Here is a 12,481-nt window from a genome sequence, read left to right as displayed (position 1 = left end):
TAAATTGTTTTGTCAATTTTATTATTCGTTATCACATCAAAGCATGTGTTTTTGTAGATCATATTATAATAATGTTTCCATACAGGAATAAAAGCTTCACTAAAACATTCTTATAGAAACGCGCACATTTCTCTTAATTATGCTTATATTCCTAAAAGTAAACTTTTAGAAAAAATAGCAATTTCTTTAATATGTAAAATTAAAAAGTTTATTGTTATTATGAATTGATATTTGTATATTTTACATTATTGTTATTTATAATATAAGTCTACAAGCCACTATAAAAGTCTATTAGTTAATGTTTCTATAGCTTTGTAGAACTTGTAATACGTTGTAATGTAACAGGTTAAAAAGAATTGGTGCAATTTGTACATTATTGTGGTATCATGAATGAGGGGCTTGGGGGGTGTCGTAAATCGCAGACATGTGCATGTGGTCAGAGGGACAGAAAGCGATTTATCCGAAGAGATTGCTGAAAGGATCAGGTAGAATATTCGCGAGTTTCGAGTGCCATGTTAGGACTTGGCATGAGCTGAAGAGAGGGCTGATTAAAGAATTCTCTAAAAAGATTAATAGTCGGCAAGTACATCAAAGACTTAGAGATACGAAAAAGAGAAGCGACGAAACATGCTTGGCTTATATGTACCGCATGCTTGAAATAGCCAGCCATGTTGATATGGAAGAGGAGGCGAAAGTGGAGTATATTGTAGAAGGAATAGTAGATGAAGAAAACAATAAGTCTACACTATACGGTACTACATCCATTACAGAATTGAGGAAGAGATTAATCATGTACGAGAAACAGAATTATCGCAGAGCAAAATCGATTGTGAAGGTAGCCAAAACTGAAAGGAGCAGGAAGCCCAGTAAATCTGGAGATATGAAGAAGACGAGATGTTACAATTGCGGTGGCGAAGAATATGAGTGTGCAGAGTGCCCGAATAGGTCGAGAGGATCCAAGTGCTTTAAGTGTAGAGAGTACGGACACATCGTATCGAAGTGCGACAACCTGAGCGAGTCCCATAAAGTTGTTTCTAGTATGTGGAAATCGTTGCAGACGAAGCGTGGTAAAGACGTTAAGATCGGAAATTTCGAATTGAGCGCGCTAATAGATACCGGTAGCGAACTAACTTTAATGAGAGCGGATCAGTATGTGAAAATTGGGGCATCCAGATTAAGTCAGAAAATTGTTGAATTTCGCGGTATCGGGTCCGGAAGAAATTGTACACTCGAAGAATTTTCGACAGATATTCTGATAGATGATGAGTCGTGCGTTGTAACGATACATGTAGTTTCAGATACTTTGATGCAACACTCGTTGATAATTGGCACATACTTCCTGAATACTACCGAATTAAACATGTCATGAGAAGGGTCAGGAATAAGGTTGTGGGCGTTTGATGAATCTTCATTGGAATCGGCCATCGTCTTGTTATAACGAAGGTACGGTCTATTAATACGAGTATGGATGCTACCGACTCGACAATCAACCGCGGCGGTTGGACACTCGCGGTACTAGTGATGTTGGTCGTGGGTTCAATAACGAATCCGCGGTCAACGGGATGATAGGTGTACGTGCTCACAAAATCTAAGTCGGACTCTTTGCGAAACCGTGGAATATCCACCGAGCGTACAGACCCTAAGCAACTCCCTAATACGACCTCACGAGAGAATGACTCTCCGTCGCGATGATGCTGCAGAGGAAAACTATGATGGTGTGTGTCTGAGGACACGAGATCATCGGATTCGTCGAGGATATCCTTCGTTCAGAAGGTGAGGGAATTTGGCGTTGCTGCTAATTGGTCAATCTCCATATCGGTGATTAGAAAAGGATGCTAGCCGCCCTCGCGGGAAAGTTGCTAGTGGGAGACACCGTTCGTTGAAAAATAGGTCTCTCCTATCTTCCCGTAGCTGGGACAAAGACTGTTTGTTTGAAGGACTTTAGTCAACTAAATTCTAAGATTTATGACGGGCCCTCAGGCTAGAATTTGTTAAAACAATGGAAATAAGAGTGGATGGTTGTAATAACGCAAATAAGATTGTGGTGTATTATCGACTAAAGAGCAACCGGTCAGGTCAAACCGATCGGTCGATATCGCGTACCTCGAATATCTCAACGTTCAAGATGGAGGAGATGAAATAACTCGAGTGTTAGATTTAGATGGCACTTTATTTGTACTAGTTGTAGCACTTAACCGAACTAAGGGAGGACCACTGTCGTCCTAAGTCTGTAATGTCAGATGGTTGAAGATGAACTAAACTTCCCCGTTCCTGATTCTCTCCTCCCGCCGTTGTATTTCTTCTCTCCACCGTACTCTTCCGGCTGGTCCTTTCCTGGGTTTTTTCCTGGCCTCGAGTCATTACATTTACCGCCTTGGGAGGACATGTAACTCGGAGTTTCCTAACGAGAGGAATGGGCCTGTCCGTGTCATAAACAGACGGCCACTCAAATTCCGAATTATAGCCCTGGGAGGACTGTTAAGTCGGAATTTCCTAATGAGGGAAATGAGCTTATCCGTGCCATAAACGGACAGCCAACTAAAATTTCGAACAAAGATAAATATGATGTTGTTATGACAGTTGAGGAGAGACAATTCATGACAAATACTTTAATAGACTATTAATTGACCGTTTAATGAACAGTAAGAAGATAGAGGTATATTCGTGTGATGTGGAGAGGACAATTAGTCGCCTATAAGCACTAATAAATAAATAAATAATAACGACTCGCCTCAGCCGAGTCGCGCCCGCTTCCGCGTCCTCGTCGGTCGGGGATTCGTTCTACCAAGTGACGGCTATAGCAGTCACCGCCCATCGCGGGAATCTTCTTCTCCTTTCCGGTGGGCTGCTGGAACCGCGCGCACCCAACGAACGGTCGCCCATCGCTGCGCCAACCGCCACATCCATCAAGATATAAGGGTGGTCCGAGAGGGTCTCCGCCGGGGAGACCTCCCAACCGCAAACACGGCTAGATGCGTCAGGGTTTGCCCGTGTGAGGTCCACTATGGACTCGCCCCGCCGTGCCAAGCACGTGTTAGACGACCCCCGGTTCATAAGCCGGAGGTCGAGTGCGAACGCCCAGTCCTGCACGTCGCGCCCCCTTCCGTTGGTCCTGCGGGATCCCCACGCCGTTGAGTGGGCGTTGATGTACCCGAGGACCAGTGTCGGGCAGGCGCCCAAACGTCTCGCGCAGCCGCGAGTCCGTCCAGGAAGGAGGCTTATTCGGTCCGGCTGATGTTGGGCGACACGCAGACGGCCACCACGGCCAGGTCGCCCCATTTCTCGGCTATGAAGCCCCGTTCCGCTCGATCACCGAGCAGGAGGGTTTTCCCGCGATCCCGGTCCAGAATATGGCGACCGAGCCTATCAGATCCCCAGCTCCTCGTGACGCGCCGGGAATGCTGTACGGCTGGGCCACTGCTGCCAGACCAATCCGCCGCTCCGTCAACCTCTGGAACATTAAGTCCTGAACCCGGCGGGAGCGGTTAAGATTGCACTGCAGGAGCAGTTGTCCACCTCCTCTTCCTCCGCTCACGTCGGGGAAGGCTCCGTCTTCATAGGCTCCTACGGGCCGTTCCCCTCGCAGTCGTTTTGTCCGACTTCTCTGTCCTCTCTTCTGGCCTTCGTGGGGACAGTTGACGGCAGCATCGTTTCCTTCCTCGTCACCACGTCCCCACCGTCGCGTGGAACGGCCCTTGTTTCCTGTGCGGCCCTCTTCTTACGGGCAGGCAGTTTGCATGCCGGTGACCCAATACGGTGCGACGCGGGCAGTCCCAGGTCCGCGCATACCGGACACATGGGTACTCGCGCCGAACAGTCCCTGGCGCGATGTCCTTCCGCCCCGCACCCGTAGCAGCGCTCGGGCCGGTCCATCGATGTGCAGTCCCGGCGCACGTGACCCGACTCCATGAACTTGAAGCATTGGAGTCGGCGCGCAGGTAGAGGGGAAACTGAGATTTCGAACAGCAGCGCCCCCGTGTTTGTCCTCCTCGGTCTTAACTCCGTGAAGTCGAGTTCGGAGAACTTGACTTCCCTCTTCACCACCGATATCGCATCCCTGTACGTGAAGCCCCAGCTGTTCCTCACGGTGAGCGATACCGCTCCGGATCCATCGCCCCTGCCCGCTCCTCGCTTGGATTCCCTTCCCGTGCGGGGGCGTACCGGAGGCCGAGCGGCGCTGAAAAGTCCCTGCCCTTGTTCCGCCACTGTTGGTCGCCGTCCTGGGCGCCGAGGCCCCTGTTCGCAACGTCGACAATGGAAAAGACGACGATACCTGTTACGACCGTTCGTGAAGAGACGCGTTCGCTGGGAAAACGCGTCAGCGAGAAGCGTAAATTCTCGCTACGATTATGTTAATCGACGCCGCGAAATAGTCGTTCCCCTGTTTGTGTTAAGATAACAGAGGTGGTTCAATGAATGTAACACTGTATTAACAGGTTAACATAAAATAATATATTTTACAATAATATGATGAATATATTACATAAAGTTGACTCGACTTTACGATATCTCTAGATGAATTCGTTAGACTATTTGATTTTGCTCGTCAGATTTTTCGTTGTGTCACGTTTGACTCGTCAGAAGTTTGATCGCCTTTCGATGATTTCTTTGTCTCATTTGGAAGACGACCCCCACTATGCTCGGGTCACACCATCGCTCGCGCCTATGATCACGTATGCCTCTTCTTGTGTGAAAAACGTAACGGATAAAAATCGACGTTTCTAGAGCTCGCTGCTTGGCGACAACTATGCTCTCGTCGATACATTGTATATGATCCGGCAGGCAGATAAGACGATCTGCCTGCGACACTGTAGGACCGCGAGCGACGGTTAGAAAATACAGCCTGTGGTAAGCCTCGTGGCGTAACAATACCCGTCCCTTGGTTTTTGCGTCGGTCGGCGCATGGACCGTTGGAAGAGGTTGCGTCGTGGGCTTCCTGTTCTTTCGCCTCGCTCTCCCTCTTCCTCCGCCTATGACGGTAATAAACCCTGCCTCGTCGGCCGACGACTCCACGGTCGACCGCGAGGTGTCTCTCGCCGGCCGCAATCGTTCTTGTACGGTTCTTACGGCTACGCTACTGTAACGTCGATTCACATCAGAGACCGGGCCACACTCTGCGGACAGGATGGCACCCAGATATCTGCACATCCTTGGCGCGTACCCTCAATAGTCTTAAGTACCTACCAGGGGTCTTGGAATTTTCATAGTTAATGTCCTTCGGACCAAGCGAGTATTTCTTGTCTTAGATTTCCTTTACGTTTATTGTCTACCACGTGTTAGCATAGAAAGATGGTTTTCTTCACATCTTTTATGTTCCGTTAGCAACTTTCTCGCGAGGGCGGCTGAAACCCTTCCTGGTCCACCAGCCGCCTTATTATCCAATCGGAGACGGTGTCTACTGCCCTCACTTCCTTAACCAAAATTGTCATCAACAAATCTGATAGCGCCGTGTCCTTAGACACACCCAGCCCTAACCTTCCTCAGACACACTATTGCCAGAAAAACTTACTTATTCTGTATCCTTAGAATAGTCAACATATCTTTATCGGTCTCGCCCCTTATAACAGTCGCGTACTTAACGTATCATTGTAACTAAGTCTTACATAACGTGGTTGCAGTGAATTGTGATTTATGTTAATTCAGTGTGTATTACATTGTGATTGCTGAATGCATAATAAAGTTTAATTAAAACAAAATTAATAGTTGTGTTACGACTCAGCTATTTTATTTCATCAACCAACCCTGAAGTTTACATGACACCAGCGTCCGTAGCCGGGAGGATCGCCCCCCCCCCCTGGCATTATTTATCGCCGACACTCTTCCAACTTGCGGAGGAACAGGATCTGGAGATCCTCTAGTGGATCTCGAGGTCCTGGACCTCTATCCGTTTTCTTTGTTTGTTTATTATTACTCCCCGACCCGTCGGGACAGCGGAAACGGCGCGACGCTGACCAGGTGTGTGGAGGAGGTGGGGAGGGGGACCCATAATCGTTCCCGTTGGGGCCCCGGGAGCATTTTCTTTCGTCCCCCTCGTAGAGGTGATCCTCACCTCTCGTCCTTCACCGTCGATGTTATCATTTTTGGCTGCTCTCCGTGCATTCCTTGGTCAACCGTCTCTTGGAGACACCGTCTCTCTCTCCTGAAAGCGCACCCTCCTTCGCAGGTATGCGACCTCCTCCTCTTTCTGATCCTGGGTCGGTTCCACGTCCTTCACGGTAGCTTGCTTGTCGACCGGTCCGATCCTCATTTCGTCACTCCGCGTGTCGTTGCCGCCGTCGGCACCGTCGCGGATGGTAAAGGTGGCGGCGGCCACGGTGGCAGCCTCGGTGTCGGTGTCGTTGTCGCTATCCTTCCCGCGCTTCGCGCCCCTCTTCTTCCTTTTATCGTGAGCCAGCAGTGGTGCGGAGTCCGGATCCCACGCGGACGCGTCCCCCCGCCGTGTGCGGTGTCCCGCGCCGCCGCCGCGACCGTTATCGACGGGGGTGGTGCTTTCCGCGGACCCGGTAATCCTGCGGTACGATCGCTTGCCGAGCGTGCCCGCAACGGTCGAATAGGAAGAGCACGACGACATTTCGTCGTCGGATTTCACTCCCCCCCCCCGGCCGCCGCGCCGCCGCCTCATCCCGCCCCACGAAGATACCGGGCCGACGGTCATAACATCGGTTTCCTCCGAACCTCTCCGAGTCCGCCCAGTTCGCGTGTCCCCTTCGCCAGACGCATGAGCGTGTCCAGGGCACTGGCGGCTCATCCCCGGATGGCCACGGTTGCTCGATGACGACGCAGAGGGGCCGCTTTACAACTCGCGGCTGCGCCGGTATTATGGTATCCCTCCCCACCGTAAACGATTCTTTGATTCGTTTTTCTATCCATTGTAATTCTAAGAAATCGCCGAGGTCGTCAACAAGGGTTTCCATCCTGGTGCCACTCACTCTTTCGCACCCTGCCCCGGTCAAAGCTGGTGCAGAGTGACGGGGAGCCCCACAAGAATGTGAGGTAAGTGTTCTTGGAAGATACAGGCCCACTAACTTCTCCGAGAGTTCTCCGCACCGGATCGGCAAACTGGCGGGTGCCAAAGGCGCCGACCAGTCACCATCCGGCTATAGGAGAATATCAGATTCGTGGGGGATTCCCAGGGCGTGGTCCTACGCCCTGAGAACCCATAGCCGCCTCAGGCTCCCCATAGTCTTTTAGTAACTGATACTTGTATAACAATATATTATAGTATGGATGGTTTAGTCAGTGAATTTCATAAGTTTGACGTATAAATGTAATGAAACTTTACTATAGTTAATTTTTTAAGAGGAGGTTTATACTGTTATATATTGTGTGTACACAGAGGTGATGGTATTATAATTGACTGAGTGGTAACTGTGACGGATTTTTAGGATGAAGAATGAAAAGGAATAGTAGTTTAGATGCAGAGTTGACGTTATGACTTAATTGGATAGTTAAGTGCTTTAGGTTATAAGTATTTTTAGTACTTGTATGAGACTTGCTTATGTTACAAAGTGACATATTATAAATATGGAAATAAATTATTTATATAAATATGGGCGTTAATAGTGTTGAATTATTAATTTAGTATGTAAGTTTTAAGGCTAAGATGATGGATTGAAATTTGTAATTTAATTATAAGTATAGTATTATAAGATTTATGATGGATGGTAGCTCACGTGCGTAAATTCAAATAATCATGTGTATCACATACTCACGATTACGTTGATTGCAGTGCTTAATTGTTGACCATAATTTCGTTTTTTACCAACCTTTTTCCCCGTTCGCTGTCGGACTCGGACAGACTTCGTATTAACTCATCTTTTAGTTGGTCATATTGTCCGGTGGTCGGGGGATCCAATGCAATGTCCCTTATCCGTTCTAAATATCCTGGTTCGAGGCACCCGAGAAGGGCGGTGGATTTTTCTTCGTTACCCGTGACGCCCACCGCCGCGAGTTGTCTGTCGAATAAAGAGAACCAGAACACGATCTTCTGCGGCTTCAGCGGAGGCACGCGAATTGTTTGACTAGTCGCAACCGTTGTGTTTTCGCTCAACATTGTTAGCGCACTCAGACTCACAATACTAAATTTCGCTAACTCAAATCACGTCGAGGTCACCAATGTGGAAAATTGGTCGATGATAGGTTGTGCGAAATAACGAGAGCGAAATATTGCTGTCGCAGTCCGTCAAATATATCTTGAATAAATAAATAAATAAATTATTTACAGCCGAATACGTGAGTCGTTGGCACAAAATACAAGACGCGGAATAAATACTCATTAATGTTCGTCGCGTAACTCGATAAATAATCGGAGATACTCTGTAGATAATATTCGATACTTTATATGTACTGTTCGATACTGTTCGATACATTTCAATGCTCTTCGATACTATTCCACACTAAAACGCACGCGATCGCGTCCGTTTATTTATACTGGCCGGGGGAGAACCGGAAAATTCGAATTCGTCTACGTTTGATCTACGATTGCACGAAGCGGCGACATTGTTTTGCATGGAGTTTATTTGTTCTTACATTACTTGTAAGGCAAAACAACAACATGATTTGAATTGTCCTCTGACTCATGTGCCGCTACAGTGATTACGGGAGAAGGACGAGTGAAGAATGGTGAATAAGAATGGGAAACGGATTAGCCGAATGACTGGCAGTCGGTATAATAGGCCTGGCGAACTGTAAGTGCGTCGCATTTTCATGTAAAAAACAATGCACGTAGCACAAGGGTAAATGGGGAAACGACTTTATAAATGATTTTTTGTCTATTACACGCCTGTCAAATTTCTTTATGAGCAGAACTATTACAAGTGCTATTGTAGCAGAATACAAAAAAATGATGCGTGCTTATGTGGGTGTCACGTTTAACTGCAGTTACAAAAATCTGAACATTAGAAACAGAACGTTGTTGTGGAAGTAATGATAAGTAAAGTACGGGTGTTCGTGTAAATTCATATTTTTATAAATTGAAAAAATTAAATCTGAGTAGACGATTGTTTTATTATAAATGTTATAAGGAGTACTAGTATATTTCATACTTCGTTCGGTCTAATACTTCATATATGAAATCTATAGTGGTCATTGTTATCTATATTTATTCAATTAATATTTATTATTAATATTTATAATGAAACAATTTATCTTTATATCTATGTAGGAAGCATGAAAGTTTCAGCAACTATATGATACGTGGCATTAGCATTATGCTAGGCATTATTTTACATTAGTCTTTGATTCCCGCTCTCTCGCTTTCTCGATGAAGAAGTAGAGGGCACAATAATAGAATCATCCACCCAGGGATTATATTTAAGAGTCAGTAGATATAAAGGACAAACTGTTAGTACAGGATTTTTACCAGCTGGTCACATGTCACCTTGTGTGGAAATTGCAGCTCTACTAGCATCAAAATATGTTCCTGATCATACACTTTCAGCTCTTGTATTTGCTACAGTACCTAATTTAATTTTAATTAGGAATTTTGCAACTCAAGGAAGGTACAGGAATTTTGAAAAACTGAAAATAGGAGACTGTATACCTTGTACGATCAAAGATATGGGGTCAGATGGTATAAGACTTATTTTACCAGTTGCAGAATGTACGCCATTTGGATATGTGTCCCATAGTAACGTTAGTAATTTTAATCTACTGCATACAAACTAAATTTTATTGACAAAAATATTTTCTATTAACAGGAAAGAACAACAATTAGGACTAACATTGTCGCTAAAGAAAATATACGATGATCCATCTAATCCTAAAAGTAGAATAGTGGCAGCATTGGATCCATTGATCCTGTATTTTAATAAATTAGTAGAACTTTCAAGAAATTCATATTACAAAAACAGACCCATTGCATCTGTCAAATTAGGACAAAGAGTTACTGGAAAGATTGAAAAAATTACGCCTGATTGGTTGGTTGTTCAATTGCAGAATAACTTGCTAGGTATAGTGTCTAAGAATCATTACTCCGAGAATAAGAAAATAGGGGACAAAATTTCTGGGACGATTATAACCACGTTATCGTCAATAATGCATAAAATAAGTGCCAAACAAAATAAGTAAATACAATTTCCTGGCGGTAAATTGCTACGTGGTAGAATCTTAATGGTGACAAATTGATTTATCTTGATATTCCTTCAAGGTATTGGCAACGGAACTTTAGCTGCGATAACTGTACGTCGCCACATAAATAGTGTAATATCGTAGAATAGATTTGAATTAGAGATCGGTTGAAATTAGAAAGCACCGTGTACGTCGTCTTTCGTGGTTTGTTTACATCCAAGAGCGCCTAGTAACAGCGACGCGAGAAAGGATAAGCAGTGTCAAAACAGAGGTACGGTTTCATATTTCAAGGAATGGCAATTGAGAGGCCAAAGTATGTGAGCCGAAAAGTGTGTGTGTGTGAGAGGACGAGAGCAAGAGCGAGCACGACCGAGCAGGAGTGTATTGGCGAAGATCAGAGCGAATTGAGTCGTTGAAGAGTAGAGTCGTTAGAGGTTTCGAGTTGTCGAAGAGTAGAGTCGTTAGAGGTTTCGAGTCGTCGAAGAGTAGAGTCGTGAGAATTGATAGAGTTGTTAGAGAGAGAGAGAGTGTGTGTGTTAGATTCGTTGTGACGAGAGTGATCAAATAACTGTAAAGTTATTTGATATAGATACGAGTATTGCATTTAGTTCCGTTAAATAAATATCGTTCTCTGTCCAATTTATATCTGTATATTCAATTTAATATTAATAAATTGTAAGTAATCGAAAAAAAAAATTTCTATCCTTATTTTTCGATATTACAATAGTTTACTGTTAGATCTAACACCTTATATTATTCATTCTAAAATTAAATGTTACTCTTCATTAAATTCCCAAAAATCCGATATTATGCCTCTCAGCGTCATAAAATCTGCATTTGAAAAGAAGTGTTATGTGAGAGAGAAATCGGATGATAATAATAACTTAAAAAGAAAGAAACAAAATCAGGAGTATGTGGCACTCGCCAAAGAAATAAAAATTGAAAAGATATGGGAAGACGAAACATGAAAAACAAAGGGAAACGAAACAGAGAAAAACCAGAGAAAGATTTAGAAAAGGAATATTCAAAGAGAATGTGTGTTGAACAAACAGGAGAAGAAAAGACTAAACTGGAAGACCAAACCTTCCGAAAAAGATTTGGAATATGCTGACTCAACTCTCCTTCAGGATAAAGAGTCATCTTGCGATAGTAAAGATGAAGTAGAAGAAAAACCAAATCTGAGAAATAAGAAATTAACGTCGAGAACAAAAAAGACAGGAGAAACATAAAATACGTCAAAGAGAAGAAACGCTCGCCAACAACCAGTTACCAAATTCTGTACATCAGTTCCACAGATTAGTTTTAGCTAGTCTAGACAGTTCAATAGTATGGTTACAGTATATGGCATATCATTTACAAACAACAGAAATCGAGAAAGCAAGAGCAGTTGCAAGAGAAACGGCGAAAACGATTAATTTCAGGGAACAGAAGGAAAAATTAAACGTTTGGAAGGCTTGGTTGAATTTAGAGTCTAAATTCGGAATTCCTAAAGCACTGAATGATGTTTTTCAAGAGGCACTGAAAGTATACAGTCACATGTTGACTGTACATGTCGAGGCTAGCAGGCAGATGGAACTAGAGAAAACAATTAATACCATGATTGGAAAATTTAACCATATTCCCGAGATGTGGTTTAATTGTGGAGAAGGGTTACTAAAAATGGGCTTGGGGGACAAATCGAGGCATATTATGCAGAGAGCATTCCAATCTTTGCCAGCATCTGAACGTATGTACACTACAGAAATAAAGAGAGAGCAGTAACTCTGTTTGAGCAAATTCTAAGTTCTTATCCGAAACGGGTGGATATATGGTCTTGTTATGTTGATTCTCTAATTAAATCTAATGATACTGATATAGGAAGGTAAAAATATTTTTTCAACTATATTTTGTCTTTTTAATTTCATAGAGCATTTACCTTCTAATAATTTGCATTTACAGGAAAGTTCTAGAGAGAGCAGTTGTTCAGGCATTACCGCCTAGAAAGGTGAAGATCCTCTTTAAAAAGTTCATCAATTTTGAAGAGCAGCATGGTACTGAGGAAGACGTGACTCGTGTTCAACAAATGGCTGTAGAATATCTAGAGAAGCAGTGTACAAAATGATTAAAAATAATAAAACGTTTTGACACATATTTCATTACATCATGTGAGCAAAACCTTCGTTACTTCGCGCAAGATGATCTGTGCGACGTCCTTCATTATCAGACCGTCAAGCACCATTAAACAGATCCTCAATAAACCTAAGGCCCCACCATAAAACTTTAACTTTCCAACGTCATTATTTTAACACATGTTTTAAGTTAATCCTTTTGTCCTGAGGGACTTTTTAAGCCTAGAAAGGTTTTCGGCTTATGGAGGGTTATTGGAAAGGTGCTTAGGTTTATTAGGCGCTCTTAAAAATTACGGAGACTGCGG

At 44.1% G+C, this 12,481-nt stretch overlaps 1 protein-coding gene and 2 pseudogenes across 1 annotated transcript; all 3 read left to right on the top strand.

Moving 5' to 3' along the window:
• Positions 1-418: 418 nt before the first annotated feature.
• LOC143303267 (uncharacterized) lies at positions 419-1,369 on the top strand (the record flags this gene model as incomplete). Its single annotated transcript, XM_076622266.1, has 1 exon — positions 419-1,369. A coding segment is annotated over one exon (951 nt), but the record flags the coding sequence as incomplete, so codon positions are not given.
• A 7,556-nt stretch (positions 1,370-8,925) lies between these two features.
• Positions 8,926-10,093, top strand: LOC117153227 (uncharacterized; annotated as a pseudogene).
• Positions 10,094-10,979: 886 nt separating this feature from the next.
• Positions 10,980-12,169, top strand: LOC143303254 (protein RRP5 homolog; annotated as a pseudogene).
• Positions 12,170-12,481: the final 312 nt, after the last annotated feature.

The sequence above is a fragment of the Bombus vancouverensis genome, chromosome 10, assembly GCF_051014615.1.
Source record: "Bombus vancouverensis nearcticus chromosome 10, iyBomVanc1_principal, whole genome shotgun sequence".
Classification (NCBI taxonomy): Eukaryota; Metazoa; Arthropoda; class Insecta; order Hymenoptera; family Apidae; genus Bombus; species Bombus vancouverensis.
This window is presented reverse-complemented; position numbering and strand designations above follow the sequence as displayed.